The sequence below is a fragment of the Coptis chinensis genome, chromosome 2 (genome assembly GCF_015680905.1).
Source record: "Coptis chinensis isolate HL-2020 chromosome 2, ASM1568090v1, whole genome shotgun sequence".
NCBI lineage: Eukaryota > Viridiplantae > Streptophyta > Magnoliopsida > Ranunculales > Ranunculaceae > Coptis > Coptis chinensis.
Window position 1 is genome coordinate 89148406 of NC_141457.1, and position 19065 is coordinate 89167470.

At 36.1% G+C, this 19065-nt stretch overlaps 1 protein-coding gene, 1 long non-coding RNA gene and 2 pseudogenes across 4 annotated transcripts; 2 read left to right on the forward strand and 2 right to left on the reverse strand.

Moving 5' to 3' along the window:
- Positions 1–255: 255 nt before the first annotated feature.
- LOC147518729 (uncharacterized) lies at positions 256–5000 on the reverse strand. The gene is made up of 11 exons (XM_086590487.1): positions 4677–5000; positions 3719–3862; positions 3456–3589; positions 2817–3022; positions 2365–2646; positions 2219–2277; positions 2090–2126; positions 1870–1941; positions 1599–1749; positions 1304–1447; positions 256–956 (listed from the first exon to the last, which is right to left on the reverse strand). Exons 2-11 carry the CDS (start codon positions 3852–3854, stop codon positions 534–536), a joined length of 1644 nt encoding a protein of 547 aa, XP_086446613.1. The 5' UTR covers positions 3855–3862; positions 4677–5000; the 3' UTR covers positions 256–533.
- Positions 5001–5144: 144 nt separating this feature from the next.
- Positions 5145–7018, reverse strand: LOC147518730 (putative E3 ubiquitin-protein ligase ARI7 pseudogene; annotated as a pseudogene).
- Positions 7019–7373: 355 nt separating this feature from the next.
- LOC147518731 (uncharacterized) lies at positions 7374–8929 on the forward strand. 2 transcript variants are annotated; one of them, XR_015214113.1, is made up of 4 exons: positions 7374–7451; positions 8038–8115; positions 8545–8591; positions 8735–8929. It is a non-coding gene; the product is annotated as an uncharacterized LOC147518731 (long non-coding RNA). The 2 variants fall into 2 exon arrangements; XR_015214112.1 differs by having other exon boundaries at positions 8038–8591.
- A 5083-nt stretch (positions 8930–14012) lies between these two features.
- Positions 14013–16384, forward strand: LOC147518732 (uncharacterized; annotated as a pseudogene). Its single transcript, XR_015211871.1, has one exon. The product of XR_015211871.1 is annotated as an uncharacterized LOC147518732 (transcript).
- Positions 16385–19065: the final 2681 nt, after the last annotated feature.

Genomic DNA, 19065 nt, shown 5'->3' on the forward strand with positions numbered 1-19065 from the left:
TCAAAAACCCCATCGATTGAAGCACATTTAGAAGATTGCTAAGGTAAAACAGTCCAATCCTCATTGGCCACTCCATTTCTTTGGAGTCAATTAGCGGCAAATCTAATATCGCTACTGCTAATTGTATGGGAATTTAAGTTAATTAAAAAAGCTTTGGATTGAATTTTTTTGAGTTGTTACTTAAATACATGTCAGTCAGTTTATACATAACTTAAGTTGGAGGCCCTGTGTTAGTAAAATGAATTACACCACTGCGAAATGAAAGTAAAATTTGTATACATTCTATTTCTGTGGCCTGTACATTGCTGATAATGATCATCTGAGAAATGAATGAAGGTATAATGAAATAATAAAAAATGAAACAAAGCTTTCCCAGCTCACCGTAAGACGTGGCCGCAAGTTGTATAGTTTGTCATTGTTTCCTATGAACTTTGAATCGTGATCATTCTTCTGATCTTCCGATTCGCTACTGTTTCGTATATCAATTCCTTTGTTTCTGCTTCCTTTCTTTCTTGGAAAAATGTTTCGTCTGATTATGGCTCTGACATATGATCGATTTGGTCAGCGACTGCCATCTTTTCGTTGAATCCAAAGGTATTAGCTGCCTCCAAGTGAGGTTTAATAGAGCCGTCAGAGAAATGGTTTGTTTGGTCATGAAAAACCTTTACTGCCCATATCAAAACTAGAACTACCATGATTGTAGAGAGAACCATCAATGATGCCCACACCATTGTAACATATCTTTTAACTGGCTTGCAATGTTTGGAGAGTATCTTTGCAAAAGCATCTTTTACTACTTGACAATCTACGAGGCTTTCCATACCAGGAAAGGCATTAAGTAGATTCTGAATTGAGCTTGTGGATGCCTCCACTGTCTTAAAATGACTGTAGGAAATGAACTGTCCTTCTCCACAGGTTCCAGCCCGTCCATCAGGACATGTAAACGTTCTCAAGACCTTGCAGAGGGGAAAAACAAAAACATAACAACAAAGATTAGCTAACCGTAAATATATTGAAATAAAAGTTATAATCAGATTTGTGGTTTGCATATACTACTGTGGCTGTCGATGGAATTGGAAAACAATAACAAAACAAGAAAGCATGATATTGATTTCCAATGGGTTGTTTTGTTCTGGTGCTGTTCCACATGTTATGGTTTGCATTTAAAACCAGAGACACTTTTAGTAGTATTATATCCACTTCTGGTTCTTGTTTCATTTTCTGGACCATGTTAACAGAGTATTTGATTCTGGTTAACTTTTTATTTTTTTAAACTAATAAAGAACATCAATGGCAAACTTACTTGGGGTATGTCTCCAATACGGACTGTATTTGGTGGACAATTCTCTGGGTGGTAATTGTACTCTGGTGGTGCTGAGAAAGGATTGCAGATTCGGATTTGATTTGCACCAAATGAACCTTGCAACACTGATATGTTTCGGTTGACCTGAAATTTTTGTGGAGCAAATGATAGTGAGTGATGAAAAAGAATCAAGGAACCGAAGAAAGAAAACAACAGATGAATTAAAATGTAGAATATGTTAACTGCATAGGCTGTATTTATAGGGGTAATGAGGAGATCCAAAATAGTTTCGTACCATGTTGATAAGATTGGATATTCCTACTCTAGTATCGAGCAACACTGACTTGGCGGAAATCAATTCATCGCATGGTACGATTGAGCTCAAACTGCTGTTACTGGGGTCTTGTTGAAAATCCTGAAGAGCTGTGCAAGTATCACCTGTAAACCTGGAATGTTTGAGAGGGAGAAAATGAAAAAGGAAAATCCCATTTAGCCTTGTACAATTTTAGTCAGACTACCAAAACTGAATGAAGTCTATTACAATTTACAAGTGAGAGGGGACTTACTTTTCTAGGAAGAAGTACAACCCAAAGAACACCCAACATAGGGCAGCCATTAACCAACATAGGATAATAAGCCTGCCATAAGATAAGAAAATCAATGAAAAATATTCAGTCAACTGTTTCATCTAATAACAAATCGACTTTTGTTTAATAATGTCTTTGTAAATTAGTGAAAGTTTGAAACATGCTTAATATAAGTATTTTGGCCCTTCTAATTACTCACATGTAAAATGCCTTGCGCAACTTTAAAACTCCACAAACTGCATTAAGAAAATTAGAAAAAATTCTAGTCAGGTTTGTGTTAATATAAACATATAGATTGAGAATAAACAAATATGCATGTAGTACTCACCAGACAAGGCAATAACGGCAGCCAAGTTTAATGTAATAGCAACTGTAGTTGTTATGTACCTGCATGCAAAACATATAGATGGCATATCAGAACATAGTTAATGCATTTTCATCTTAAGTTTTAAAGGAAGAATGAAGAAAACTTACACTATTTTAAGGCCCTTGTCAATCAGTCGCCTGTTCTTCTTAGCTTCTGTATTTAGTACTGCGGCGTCCTTATCGAGCCTTTGAGATGTAGAGGTGAGGAAATTGGCAGTCTTATTCCCTCTCTTCGACGTTGCAATGCTATCTCTTATGTCTCTCATTGCTCCTGTTACATTGTATATAGTATTTGAAGCCTCATCTGCTGTATCTATGATGATGTTCATCACTGTTTTCGCTCTTGAGTGAAATCTTGTGGTTCCACCAATAACAATTCCCGATACAATTCTACAAAAACATCGATTGATCGTAAGGTACAAATTGGTGAAAATTGTGCATTATTGACTCGATCATCTACGAAATGAAGTAGTCATTATAAAATATTTGTGATCACTTGGCCTAGGGACAATTCTTTTGCCATGATCATTCTTCAAAGTTAAGTACACCACACAACTTACATGGCTAGAAATGTGATGGAAACAGCAACTATAATAGGCCAAAGATAGCATTGTCTGGAACAGGGTACCCTTTTCTTCAGCTTTTTATTCTTCTTCTTTGTACAACATAAGGTGGTTCTTCCGAGTGCATACCCCCCAAACAGAATACCTAACAAAATCCAAAATACTCCAATGACGTACCCATAAATACCGGTAAATGCTGTAGACTGTAGAAAATAGGCCAAAAAACAAGAATCAATGACTTTCAGAAAAATAATGTATGTTAGATAATAGAATGTTCTACACAATCTCGTTCGTTGCAGCACTCCATTTACACAAAGTTTTGTTTATACACGTATTTGAAATTTTCATCGAATCCCAGACTGAACAAGTAGCCGTAACACATTTCATTAGTCACGTAAGCCTAACCCATCAGATCTCTATCAGTACGTCTTCGAATTCGATATCAGATATTCACATCTCGGAGTGTAGAGATCTGATGGTTCACCGTTAACGCATATTGACTTTCATTGAGTTTAGTTTTTAAGTATTGAGTTTCATTGACTCATTCTTTTTATTTGCCCCGACTACAAGACAAGGAAACTTATACTGAAAAACACGCAATGCATAGTGTATGGAAGAGAGGAGAGCAGTTCTTACACTCCAGTAATGCTTGTTTGTAATGTCAAAGCCGCCTCTGTACTTCTTGAATTTATTCAAAGGGTCAATTCTTATTGTATCAGCTAAATCTTTTCCCGGGTTTGAAGCGTTATTACTTTCAAGCAATATCCTGCCTACAGAAAAAGAAAATGACACAAAGGAAATAATAATAGATAAGATACATGATTAAATAAGCATAATTAAACAATAAAAATATATCTAAGAAAGAGAATTTGGTTTGCTTACAAATATCAAATTATTACCTTCTCCAGAATCAAGTGATGCAGTTGAACTTCTGTATAAGACTTCTCCGTGAGTATAACTTGTGAATTCTCCAATATTTAAGGCTATAAGTACTAACAAGTAGCTAAGGTATACAAGTAATCTTGTGCGGACCATTTTCTATCCTGTAAAAGAAATAGTGAACTAATTAAGACAATTCTCAATGTGCACAAAAAGGCACTCTCTATACTTGATCCATAAGTGATTAGTAATAGTAACGAACCAAGAAAATAATATATTTGGATACAAGTCATCAAACCTAACTAACCCACTCTTGTATGTACTTCAAAAATGAAATCTAACCAAAACTAGATGAATATAAATGTTTTTGCTCTACTCCACTAATCATATTGTTGTAGTAATTAAGGACAGTTAATATCAAGTCCATCTCAACATTACTTTTCTGGTAAGATTGCACTGGCCACTGCCCACAATTTCAATAACTCAACTATAATATTTTTCAATTATAGTCCCTGTTAGCCATCATTTTAGCTTTCATAACAACATAAAAAAAAAAAAAAAAAAACTTAAGCAAATTATCACCATATAATTTCAATTTTGTCCAACAAGGGGTAGACATTTTCAATTAAAATCTTGATGATTTCTGGAGAAACCTAGCTTAGGTCTTAGTTTTCGATTTCTCCTGTTCTTGAGCTCCTGTTCTTGAAAAGAACAAGAAAATGAAATATTTAGTGCCATGCACTAATAGGATGGACCACATTTCGATGTAGTTATTGCGCCATAAAAGGTTTACATGATATTCTTCAAGGCAGGCGGGAGAACTAATTAAAGAACTATACCATGCAGTGCAGATATAGAGAAACTATAATTTTGCTCTTCCTTTAAGAAGTGAAGAAAATGATCAAACTAACAAGTCGTCGATAGAAACTGATTGGGGGAGGGGAGTTTTTGATCGAATTACAATCAAGAAGAACTCACCTAGATAAGATATACAAGGCTCTTCAAAGTATGACCAAACCTTCACAAAAACCTTAGCTCCAACTAAATTAACCCTATTCCAGCTAGGTAGCCAACCTTCAATACTTCAATCTTTAGTACTATGTTAACTGAAACATTTGAACCTCAATCTTTATAAGCTTGAACAAACAAAACCTATATCTTATAACTTTCAGTACAAATCCTTGAAACTCAACCAGAGACTTTAACATGCGTTTCAACAAAAGCAAACTCACAGCGTGTTCTACGAAACACGCACAACCCAATAACTTCCACAAAAGTGACCCTTTTAAAGTCTTATAAATTAAATTTTAAATGTAATTAATATGACCGTGTCAAATACTCTTTTAAAAGTCTCTTTAAATGAATCCCATTTCTTACTTATTCCATAGCGCCTTAAAAGTTTTATAATATAAACATTCTTTCCTCGTGTGGAGGGAATTCGGTTAAGTGCTTCTGTTGTTTTAGTTTTCAACCAAATCATCTTTCCAGAAGTCAAAAGAAACGACAAAGTTAGTGTTCAAAGTTAACGACTCTTGCAGATTGCTGCATAATGGGATTGAATGCCACGTGGTTGACACTTGACAGTTTGGACGGTTGGACCCAATGGATTATAAATGGATCAGACCTCTCAAATTGGGCTTTGGCATTGGAAGAACCCAATCTTTTGTTTTCAACTCCAGCGCAAAACAATTTTTTTGTGTACTAGAACATCAAATTCTTATTCTAATGATACTGAAATGGAAAAATTGCTGGAAAGATGTTGGCATGTTACATGTGTGTGTAATGTGTAGAAGATGTCTATATAATCTCCTTTTCCTCCAAAACATTTCATTTTTCACCTAAAATTATTTTCCGTTTTTCAATCCTACCTATATTAATATCCGTTTCTCTCAATATGCTCACAGAGAGCCACATCAGCAATATTTTTAAAAAAGTCCCCACTTAAAAAATAATTACAATGTTAATTACCAAGCTAGCCTTATTATTGGTGTGTTTAGCAAATTATAAAAAAAACGTTTTGGTCTTTTCTCATGTGTAGGAAAACAAAAACCAAATACACGCTCATATTTGAGTTATACGCCGGGGTAATTGAGTAATTAACCACCGAAAACAGAAACAAAACCTCACTCTACTCCAAACTCTCTCAAAATATCAACATATCTCTAATCTCTATATACAATTTCTCTGAAGAAGAAGATCTGAAAAACCTCAAAGGGGAAGAGTGTTTTGTTATCGATTAAAGTTAGGTAGTGTTGGTCAGAAATTTTAGCTTTGCACGGAAGTTATTGAAACTCTTTCTCTGCACATAGATAAAGACGTTCTAACTCGAACTCAAATAACTCCCTCTTCTTATGTTCATGCTCAGGTACGTAATATCCATAGGCGTAGTAGGTTCACTCGAGAACACACCTGCATTCAATTATATGTAGCCAGGCCTCTGTTATGAACTTGAGCTATAATAGAGTTTGACATTGATTTTTTCCCAGCTTCTCCATATTCACATCTGACATCTTGCATTTGCTTCAAATCTCCAACCGCCTTTTGCCTTGACAACCAATCTTTCATAATAACGAGTATATCTATCTATCAAGTGTTTAGCCATCTTTCTTCTCTTCTCTGTCCCGTCTTGCTTTTCTTTCTCATTATAACGATTACACAGACCATCGTAGCCATGCTTAGTCCATGGAGCAAGACACCACCGACAAAAGCAGCGTGGCGACAAGGAGGAGGTCTGCAGGTCATCAAAGCATGCATCCGTCATTTTTCTGAATAGGTCTCTTGCATTCAGGACAAGCCTTCGGATTAGCTAATATCCAGTTGACGTTTTCAGACTCATCACTATTCTTCAAGATCCACTTGGTCACTATGAGCGTCCTCCGCACAAACATTGTAGCTCTCACTTCCAACTTCAAAATCTATAGCATTCTCATAGCCAAGTGCAGGGCACCACTTGATTTTATGATTGCTTTCAACAAAGGTTCTAAGAAGGTAACGGGAATACTTCTCCTTACTTTCATTAGAAACCAAAGAATTGATCATGTCATGACCAACAGCAGCGTGACATGAGGGATCAGGACAAAGATATATGGAGACCATCCCACACTAACTGAAACTTCTCTTTATAGGGCAAGGCGACATCTATTCAAAGAAGAAAGGTAATCCGACTTTTCTCTTGATCCTCGCTTTTCACTGTTTTGTGTAGGAATTTCAAACGATTGCTCTGTCAAGAACAAACGTCTAGCATAGGTATTAGACGTTGTACATATACAAGGTGCAGATACTTTAGGGAGATTTACTCTTCATTTTCAGATGCAGTTTTGTGTTTATTGGTATTTGATGTAGGAACCAATTTCTTTCAGGACCCAAGCCACTTTGTCTTCTCTCATTTCCTTAATTATAAATCATTTTCTTTGTCCATATTAAGTGACAAGAACATCTTTTATTTGGAATGGGGATCTTACAAACTGTTATCTTTTCTCTTAAAGCGCAGTGCTAGAAGTTTGAACACGATAGACTGGAAGGAATAGGTCCTTTGGCATACTATTCGAATGGGTTAAAGCATGGAAGAGAGACACTTCAAAGGAGGTCGTTCAAAAACATTTTGAAGAAACTGGTGAAGATGAAAATACCCAACTTATCCAGATGTTTCAAAGATCAAACCGACAGAGAATACCGGCGTCATGATGGGCAGCGACATCCGTATCCGCCGGGATCCTTTAGCAATGCGAATGCGCGAAGATCAAATAAAAGAAAGTATAGCTTCTTTCTTAGAGTTAGAGTTATGGCTTATGAGTCATTATATCTTTTATAATTTTCTTGATATAACCATTCGAAGGTGTGCCCTCCCCTGTATAATGCTAAATGCGTCGATATCAAATAAAACTAGATTTTACCATGTTATGGACATGTCACTTCCCTTTGAAGATGGGCCTTTATATTAATCTGGACAGCTAGTGCCTCATTTAGCTAGCCCTCTTTTTGTCTATTCAGCAAAAAACTACTCTCATTGTGAGCTCTCTATTTTTCAATTGTGAGCTCTTATCTAATTTTTGTTAATCTTGCAGTATGGGGTGGAGATCCCGTGTACCCAACTGTGAATTACATTCAAGATCCAAACGAAGTGATTGATTACAGGGGTCCAGATTTCCATGAGCCAACACCAAACATGTTGTCTTATCTTTTGACATGAGGGACATCATTAATTGTTGTGCCAACATAATCTTTCCAACATTTTTTACGAAAGGGATGACCACAAGCAGCGGCATGCATTTTACTTTAAGTCTTTTAGCTTCTAGCTATATAATTCCTTATTCGATACTTAGGTGTTTTTTTTTAGCAGGGCTCCTACGTACTTTGTCGCCTATTTCAAAATCGATCCCAGCAATCTTCGTTTTCTTGACAAAACGAGTGTAGAAAGGTAAGTCTATAGTAAAGATTACGATGTTGTGTAGCTTTTAGAATTTTTTCGTTTGTAGCTATAGAAGCCGTCTCACTTAGAAGCATATGTTAGCTGGTTCCACTCCATTGATGTTTGTTTTTATAGCAGCTATATCAAATGTCATTGCAATGATGGATTGGAGTTCTTCTTCAAAGTCAAAATGTACTATACAGCAAGTTTTACTCCTTTTATCGCACTTCTTTATTAAAAAAAACTCAAATTTCTTTAAAGGGAATGGATATATGGAATTCATAGTTACATAATCATTTGGTTTACATTCAAAACAGTATAGCAAAAAGCTTCAACAATTGATAGGTCATCTCTCTATCACTTCTACCTTCTGTTTCGATATGTACGTGTATTTTTCATTTGGGGTCTGATGGTAATAATTCTACATCTTAATTATAGGTTCTCAGTTAAATCTCGACTATCAGTATGTCATCGATACCCACCAGGTACATACTTCTTTGTGCTTCCCTATTTTTTTATTTTTTTTTCCGACTTTCAAATTTAATATATTATTAACATGTTAAATCTCTTATTGAATTCAATTTATGACTTCAACAAGTTTTTGTTGTTTTTCTTGCACATGTTAAAGCATATTGGATCAGGATGTTTGGAAAGCCAATACCAAAGGACAAGAGTTTCAAGATCAAACTTCGTACTGTTTGCTTGCAGGTTAAGAAACAATGTAACTAACTAATAGTGTGAAGTGTGAACACGCCTAACCATTAGATGTACACCTGTATAACTGGAAGTACGATAAATGTGATTATGGATTGCGTTATAAACATTGGAAACATTCTTAGTTACTAATTTTGGGTCGTTAAATTGTGTAACATGATTTTAGGTATGTCATTCACTGGGATGTGGGTCTGGGTCAGGCATGGGAACTCTACTCATATATAAATTATAAAGAGGAATATCCATATAGGGGGATGCTAACCTTCTCTGTGTTGCTTCACATTTTTTGTTGACATTGATTCTAATCTCTACAATAGTAAGCCTGGCCATAGGACAGGCAGATTAGCTAGTTTTACTAAGCAAAGTAATAATCGGCTTTCTGGTTAAAGGCATTCTCGGTTTCTCATAGCCTAGAAGTTCCTTGCCAAATGTGAAACCGTAATTACAAGGTCGTCGATTGACTGAAAATCCTCTCCTTGGTAATAATTTTCGTTTTATTTTTCGTATGATACAGATGACTGCACTTATGATTTTGACTTTTATGCGCTTAGATGACTTTAATTTATGCAATGATGATTGTATTGATTTGGCTATCTACTATCTAGTACATGACCGAACACAAATCTTGTAGATGACCAAGGGGGTGCGTGTGTACTGCTCCACAAAGTTTATAACCAAGGTACGAGGTGACTGCGCACCGCAGGCTCTTCCATAAGGCGAGTTAGGCAATTGCCTAAAGCCTCAAGTGAAAAAAGGCCTCAAATTTCCACAAAAATCGTACTATGCAACATAAAATTCCTACTAAATAGCCAATAAATCTTACTAAAAGATTTTTGGATATTACAAAACATAATACATATCCCATAAAAGTCTCCTAATAAAAGGTAATAACTCTCTTTCTCTTATGTTAAAAAGAATTTCCGAAAATACCTCAAATTTCAAATGGTTAAATTTTCAAATTTCCATCTCTATACTATATCTCCACAAATGATAAGTCTAACCAGACCTATGAGAAACAAATTAATCAAAATAAGCATAAATTTCAATCCTATTAGGCAACGAAAACTTGCTATGTAGTGTAGAATTGCAAACAAAAAAATGGAGTAACTGACTTAAAATTTGGTTTGGAAAAAAGCCTCAAGTTCTGAGTTTCGCTTAAGACCTCACTGAAACTAGGGCTGGCCCTGCATACATGCTGTGTACTCTAGCATTGTTATTGATTTAGTTTGGCATTACTGTTCTACACTGAATACATACAGATACACAACCAAGGATGAAACCAAAAGTAGTACACTTAATTTCTCCCTTCTTTGTATCTGATTTTCTAGGATGAGGTAACTACTGAGTGCGTGAAATGCTAGAGAGACTTTTTTTTACTGTACAATTTTATTCCAAAATTTGAGTTGTATGAGATTCAAGAGTTTGGAAAGAGTGAAAACATCTCACTACTATATATAAAGAGGATGGTTATATGAACAGTGACTTTTCTCTATAATACTCCTAGACAGTTACTATTATTATAATTATTATTAAAAGGTATATATCTAATAAGATATGTTATGGAAGGGTAAGACGTGCATTTTACCGGTAAAATTCGGATGCGTCTCTCTCATTTTAGCACATTATCCTCGGTTTTGCAAACATTTGCAATATTGCCACTAACCACACACGTGGACTTCTCTTTTTGAAATTGAGACATTGCCCTCATTTTTTGCAAACATTTACGGAATTGCCACTGCCCAAAACAACTGCCCCGCACACGTGGCGTAGTCAGGAAGCTAGTTGAAATAAATTGGAATGTTATCATTAGTAATAATTAGACCGCTGGTGATTAATTCTACCTTTGGTAATAATTAGAAAGTGATTCAATCGGGCACTCATCAAATTAGATTGGACAACCCAAAAAAAAATATTATAAGTTTGCCATATTACAAGTTTGCCATCAAAGCCCAGGCCCAACAACCAATCCAACCGGTCTCGCCATAACAAAACTCTCGCGTCGTTTGAGTGTACACTTAAACGGTCTGCCATGTAGTTTGAGTGTACACTCAAATGACCTCACCATGTAGTTTGAGTGTACACTTAAGTGGTCTGCGCATGTCGTTTGAGATAAAACTCTTGGTTTTTAGCTAGACGATATGGTGAGGTCGTTTAGGCAATCTCCATGACAACATGGTCGAGTCGTTTAGAGACTCTCTTGGGCGACATAGCCGGGTCGTTTGGACTAAAAAAAAATTGAGAAATTCATTTTGGTTTTTGGTCACTTTCATATCCCTTTTCAAACACAAATTCTACTTTCATGTCGGGATTGTCGCATGCTACATAAGTAGATTTGTTAATGCTAGAAATTTCAAAACGAGAAGATAAAATTTGTTCCAAATCGAATTCGGTGGTTGCCAATTCAATTGAATCACCAAACGAGAGAGATGATACCGGCTCGAAAGTATCATCTTGATTCCAGGCCGTGCACATGTGTGGAATGCAATTTGAAAACGAGAATATGCAATTTTTTTTTGGGGTTCAGACTCGCGAGGGAGATGATACCGGCTAAAACGGTTTGAAAAAATAGTAGCTAGTATGCATTAAGGGGGGGGAGGCGGGGGTTGTATTGGGCTAGTGTTGTTGGGCTTCGTTATTGGGCTTCGGCTGGAGGTTGCCCAATCCAATTCATGTGGCGCCCAATACAGGACTCTAATTAGAATTGTCTTATTCAATGTGTTGTGTAGATGTCATTTCTAACACAGGTACACTTAAATAACAACTTCCAGGAAACCTTAGGCTAAGTCCAATGGTTTGGTGCATGAAAACACCAAATCACAATAGTACAGTAGATAGGGTTAGTGGAATGGAGTTTACGAGTCCAATGGGTTTTAGCGTATAACAGTAAACAAATTATTTTTTTTAATTCTAGTCGCCATTGGCGAGGGCGGGTGCAAAACATTTATTTATTTTTTTCGATTCTAGCCGCCATTGGAGAGGGCGGGTGCAAAATAATTTTTATTTTCTTTGACCGCCATTGCCTTTAGCGTATGGAAGTTTCTCTTTACTCTTTTGCCCTTTCTCCCATCTATCGCTCTCTTTATCATCGAAATTCAACAAATAAATAAGAAAAACAGTAAATGAAAATTAACCAAAACTCTCGCTATTCAAATCTCTCATATTTTTTATTCCTCCCCAATTCTTCAATCTCTTGCCGATACAACACCCACTTCCACAAACAGGTATGATTTTTCTTCTATTTCTATATTTTTTATTTTAAATTTTAATTTCATTGAAACTTTGGAGTTGATAATTTCATATATTTAATTCATTGATTGAAAACACCGGGAGAGAGAGAATAGGAGTTAAAAACCAATAAGGTTCCACTCAGGTTATTATGGTATTGATAATTTAGCATCAGCATCTAACTGAGTCTCACGAAATGGCAGTATTAACAAAACCAATGAGGGAGGCATTAGATGTGACAGATTTATAGAAATTAGTTTCAACTCAGGTACTTGGTAAGGATGGATTCGATGACACCTTCAGCTATGGGGTGATAACTATCGTTGATGGCTTGCATTTTTTTGGTTGTGTCTACGGTTAGTAGCTTCAGCATCTAGGAGTCCTGCAGACTGCTCTGGTTTCCCTACCTCATTGTTTGTTAGTCACTGACTCACTGTTAGCAACTAAGAATGTTGAAAAGCATATCAAGTTGTTGTCTCCCATACTATAGTATGGTATAGTTTTGTACCATTCATCAGTAGAAAGAAAATGAAGATAAAGTCTAGGTAGTTTATTGCGACACTTAATTTTATTTGTCGTAATATCATCTAGTTTTGTGTCATATCATAACTCGCACTTAATTTTATTTATCGTAATGCAAGACCCATTTATTTAGTTTCATATTATAAATTATGTTTGATTTTGGTGTTAATTTATTTCTCACCAGTTACAATGTCTGGCATTTTACACAAATTCAGAGGTAAGAGTACAAAGTCGAAAAAGTCAGCTGGGACACCAAATGCCCCAAATCCATAAGATGTACGTGTATGGACTTCTTATTTTGAGTTTGATCATAGTTCATATCACCGTGTTGTTGTAGAGGAAAGTACACATATATCCTTTACTCTTCGTGAAGGTGGTAGAACGAAAGAAAAAGTCGGTAAAAAAGGGACTTTGGCCCCTGTTATGGAATGGTTGAGCCTAGTGAACTTTGGATAATTTCAATCGATGCTTCAGAATGTTGGTTTTGACGTCTTTGCTCAAATTGACATTGAAAAGTCCGATAGACAGTTAGTTGAATCAATTGTAGAGAGATGGTGGGACTCTACCCACACATTTCATTTTCCATATGGCGAGAGAGGCTTTACGCCACTTGATTTCTCAATGCTTACTGTTTCGACAAGATTTGTCTAAACACACCAATTGGGTCAGAACTCGAAAGTGATCTTTTTCGGAGGAGATTGCGAAGGAGATGGTTGTTGGGGAGAGTTGAGATTGGACTTCGGTTTTGAAGTTGCCTACGTACCCAAAGTTATTGCTTGGGATCAAGTCTCGATTGCATAGTTCTAGAAAAATGAGGAAGATTGGATTTTATAGGTAGGATTGGTGATAGTTACTTCCTCATTCTCCAATATTTCAATCGTGGGATGAAGTTGGAGAACTGGCAGAAGAACTGTTCAATCGCAGGATAAAGTTGGAGAACTGGCATGAGAACTGTCACATGATATGAAGTTGATAGAAGTGAATTTTGAATATGGACGAAGTTGTGGAAGTTGTGGACAAAGTTGTGGAAGTTGTTTGACTTACAAAATATGTGTGCAATTGATATTGATTTTACATGTAGGTATGTAGGCTTTGAGCATGGACTCTGAGTGTGGGTTTTATTGTAGATGGGTTCTAAGTGTAGGCTTTTTTGTAGATAAGCTCTGAGCGTGGGCTTTTTGGGCTTTGAGCATGGGCTTTATTATAGATAAGCTCTGAGCGTGGGCTTTTTATAGATAAGCTCTGAGTGTGAGATTTTTGGGCTCTGAGCATAGGCTTTAAGTGTGAGTTTGTATTGAATTGGACTTTTATTGGACCACATTTGTGGGGGTCCAAACATCGCCCAATCTTTGTTACATGGGCAAAGCCTGTGTGGCAAAGAAGTAATTTATTTTTTTTATTTTTTATTTTTTTTTATTATAGGCTGAGCAACAATGTAACAAACCCTGTGATGAACGGCAGTTAAATATTGGAAGTTATCTAGAACTTTGAAGTTGTGGTGAAGTCTGATGAAATCTGTGATTGAAGGGTTGTTAGAAGAGAGTAGTAAGGGTGGGAATTTGGTGGTGGTGAGGAATGAAGAAAGAGATTGTTGTAAAAGGATTGAGCATTTGGAACTTTGGGGAGCTGCTGTGAAGTGGGGTTCTGAATTTAAGTTTAATTCTTCATAAGAGTGTTGTAAAGCTTGTAAATCTATGTGTACTGGTAAAGATGGGCATTGTTTGTGTGATTCTTGGGTTTTTTGTGGGAATAAACAAGCTTGTGGATCCAAATTTGGTGAGTGTTGGTTGAAGAAACAGAAGGATACCTTGGCCCCTAACAAACAAGATTCGGGGGATCAGGTTATTTGGACATCTGGGCTTATCTTTGGGAAAGGAGAAGGTATCGTTGGCTTGGGAACAGAGTATGGAGTACTGCATGTAAAAGTGTAAAACTTTTGCCTGAATGTGCCCCAAATTCTGTAAACTACATTCTTGAGCTGTTGGGAATGCGCCATTGTGCCGGTTGCCAATTGTATCGTGCAGAAGGCCGTGGAAGCTCTTGGGATTCCGAGGGAAACCACATAAAAGATGCCCCCTTTGGTCCTCCTTTTGCACTGATTCAAGGAACCCTTGAAGCTGAAGGAACCACTATCAGTAAAAGCCCAACAAAAGGCTGCCCAACTATAACAAGAAGATCAGTTGCATGGGTTGATAACGGTCCAGAATTTTTATCAGCCTCACGAACCATAATGAGTGGAAAAAAGATTACACTGTGTCTGGTGTTGTACTTCCAGAAGACATGGAAATCACAAAGAAAATTGCGAAGCTCCCAACCACACCTGATGTGTGGAATAATATTAATGTGTCTGTACTGGAGAAACCCGGTCCATTGTGGTTCCATAGAATCAAGAATAATAATGTAAACATGAACCTCAAGACAAATTCAAATGCAAACTCCAATAGTGCTTAGTTGCCTGACTTGCATAATGTCATCAATACAAGTTTTATTGCTCCTGTTGTGGTGAAGCATTAAGCTTTTCATGTCATACTCACAGAATTAGGTAGGAACCTCTGCCATTGGTTTGGTTCTAGATCTAGAATAGCCACTTACATGTGTACTGAAACTACATGGAAAATTCAGAAGCAAATCACAATACTATTTGAACATGGTCCTTATATTTTTTTCGATGATCTTTTGAACACGGTCCTTAAGTTATGAGAATTGAGACTGCAAGATCATTTTGCCTGCTCGGCCTATCAATATGTTGTCCAGCATTTGGTAATTCTAAACGGTAGGGATCACAAATGTCCCTGGGTATATATATTCTAACCTATATGAATCACACGTGATTACTGGTATCTCATTTCATATTCAACCATGTATCGAACAGTTCGAATGGGCAACCATATATTTTGTCAGTGTTTGAGGTAAAGGCAAAAGAAAAGGAGAAATTCTTTTGCTTCAAACCCGCACGATGACAATAATGCAATTTTTTGGAGCTGACATTGGGGGTTACACTGAACATGGAGCAAGTAATCTTTTCATGGATCAAATCAAATTCGGAAACTCAAATTAACATAGAGTGAGATATGTTAGAAACACAGCGGCAATTCAATTAGCGGCAAATCAAGCAGCGACAAATCAAGTACAGCCAACGGCAAATTCAACTACAGCCAGCAGCAAATTAAGTAGCGGCAATTCAAGCAAATCTGAAGCTGGTAATTCAAGCAGCGGCAATTCAATTAGCGGCAAATCAAGCACAGCCAGCGACAAACTTTCTTCCTAAATATTGATCAACGGCATTTCAATTCGATTCGAATTCAAACTTTCTTCCTAAATTTTGATCAGCGGCAATTCAATTCTTCCTAAATATCATTTGGATCAGTGGCATTCCAGAAAACACACATCCAGTGGCAATCTCAAAGGATCGGCAACCTCAAAGGATCGGCAAAAACCAAAAGGTTTCTATTTATCAACTTGATCGGCACTTCTTCGAGCGGCTATAAATTGATTGACTAACCCATTTTCTATAAATTGGTGACTTGGATAAGGTTGAAAACGATTCCCGGTCGCTAGGAGAATAGCTGCCTGAACTGTAGTACGAAGAGAAACTGTCGACCCATATAAATTCACCAAGCTAACATATTTATTCTCGTATGAAGTAAGATGCAACCCAGCCTTCAATAAAGCAGAGTAGATAGCATTCCAAAATCTGACAACGAAAATCCCATTCCGAAAATATGGTAGAACAGTGTAGATACGATAATCTGATATAGCGGTGAAAATATGATATTTTTGTCAAGTTGTGTTATAAGAGTTTTATCTTTTGCAAAACACTTTGACGAAGCGAAACTAGAGTTGCATTTTTAGCAAAACACTTTGACAAAGCGAAACTATATAAAGTTATAAACCAGTACAAAAAAGAGATTTGATTGTTATCAGTCTTATTTGTGTTTTATTCTCTCTCTAATAAAAAGGTCAGTACATTGGAGATTCTAGTGCTTAACAAGGTGATTACGTGCTTGCGGGTTTGATCAATTGAATCGAGGTTTGTGAAAAGGTTAGATTTTTATTTTGTTTAGTTTTTGACAGTATTGAAAATATTTGTTTAATGGAGAGGAATTATAACTTGAAGAGGAGATGGGGTGATAAAGGGGATTTTAATATGAATAGGGTGGCGAAGGGTATTGAAGTAGATAGTTTGCGAGCAAAATATGATATTGGTGATGATATATCTATTGAGTATGTTGGTAGCAAAATTGACCAAAAGTGTGAAAAGGATGAGATAATTTTATTGTTTTCACATTTTTGGCTTGGTTGTAGTGTTCCATTCCGAAAATCTGTTTCCGAGTTATTAGCTAGATGGAGATTACATCCTTTACAATTATCTCCTGGCTATTGGGCTATCTTTGCCCGTGTAGCGAGGATTTGTAAGGTTTATCAAAGGAGTATTTCTTTAGACCTTTTGTTTGAGTTATTGAAGCCTATGCGGCAAAACAAGGCTTCTTTTAAAAGTTATGCGTTGGGATATCATACTCATCACAACCAGAATTATCGGTTTTATGGGATGCCTTCGAACTACAAGAATACGAAATTATATGGTTTTAAGATCAAAGGCAATTGGAGGTTCGAGAATATTGATTATCCTAACAATATATAAGGTAAGGATGTTAACTCAATATTTTTATAATTATTATTTTAATTAGTTAGCATCACATTTTGAATATCTTGTTCTTTTTTATAGGGGATATTCTGAAGTTTCCAAATATATCAATCTTTAGCAGCGAGAAGATAAAAAAGAAATTTGTTAGTTTGTTTAGTCATAATGCAGATGTCTATGATCTGTCATTTCCGGACGATATTGTAGATTATTATCATGATATAGAAACTAGACTGCTTAATAAGCCTAGGGAATTAGCACCTTACTGTGGCTCAAAGAAAAGAAAGAATGTTATTGTAGATGATAGCAGTGAAGATGACAAAGAAGTAGAAGGAGATGACTCTGAGGATAGCAGACAAGAAAATATTAGAAAGAAGAAAAGAAACGTACTTCCAAAAAAGAGGGAAAAGAAAACTGAGGATAACTCAAGTAAAATTGAGGAAGGGATTGAGGATCGAGAAATGGTATGTATATAATATTTCTTTTAAAATATCATATATGTAATACCTATAATATATTTTGGAATGACATTTTATTATGACAGGTTTTTTGTCTTCTTGCAAAAAAAAACTTCTGATGTGCATGATATTGATGATGATGATGATATTGGTGGGGAAGCGATGACTAACGGTATATTTGAACTTGATGTTAGTGTTGACCTTGTTTTTGTGATTTAGAATTATTTTCGTTATTGATTGTTTAATGGTTGTTTTGTTAATGTAGATGGAAAAAGTTGACTATGGTGGAGATACAATTGGTTCAACTTCTGTTGTTATGATCAATTTTAGAGTGCCAACTCCTTTTGGTAGAAGTAATTTTGGAGTTCCAATATACCTGTTGTTGGCACCAATGCTGGTGTAGCAACTTCTGCCGATGGCACCATTGCTGGTGTGTCGAGTTTAGTATCAACTGTTGTTTGCACTAATGCTGGATTGGTGACTTCTGCTGTTGACACTGATGCAGGTGTGTCAACAGAAGTGTTAACGATTGTTGGTACAAATCCTGAAGTGTCTACTATTGTTGACACTAATGCGGAAGAGTCGACTTTTGCTGATGGCACGAATGCTGGTGTGTCGACATAACTGTTAACTGTGGTCAGCACCAACACCATTGTTGGCCCAACTGTACCTTCTTCATTGCAGCCAGGGATGAGCGGCAATTCTGCACTGCCTGTGCTCATCACTCCAAACGTGCAAGCCTTGGCAATTGAAGGTTAGATGTTGAATAGTTATTTTTTGTTGTATTTACTTATTATTATATATTATTATTTTAAATTATTTTGTCTAATATTTCATATCCAGAGTTATTGTGTTTGGATTATCAACGAAGTGTAGATTTTGTAAAAGCCGTTAATATGTTGAATTCAAAGCTTACAAAGGTAAGTGTGTGTGTGTGTTTTTTTTTTTTTTTTTTTTTTTTTGCTAAAAAATTATAGTAACACATTATTTTTTATTTTCTTAGGCGTTGAAGCTTGGGGATTGTGTTAAAGAAATCTTAGAAGCAAAAGAAAATTATAAGATTAAAACTAGTGAATATACGAGATTGAGAAATATTTGGAATGAGAGAGAGCTCATCTTTCAGGAGAATGAACGTATAAGAGGAGTACTTATGAGAAATGAAGTAGTTTTGCACGACTATTTTTTATTTTTATTTTTTTTTATCAGCAAAAAAATTCTGTGGTTGCTGGGATTCGAGCCCAGGTCTCCTTGGCATTTTTTGCACGACTATGAGATGAAAATGAATATCATGAAAGCTGAATTGTCTAAACATAATCAAGAAATTGTTGTTCTTAGAGAGCAGAAAGTTTTGAGTGATGAAGTTGAGATAATAAAATGTGAGAAATTGGAATTGGCTAA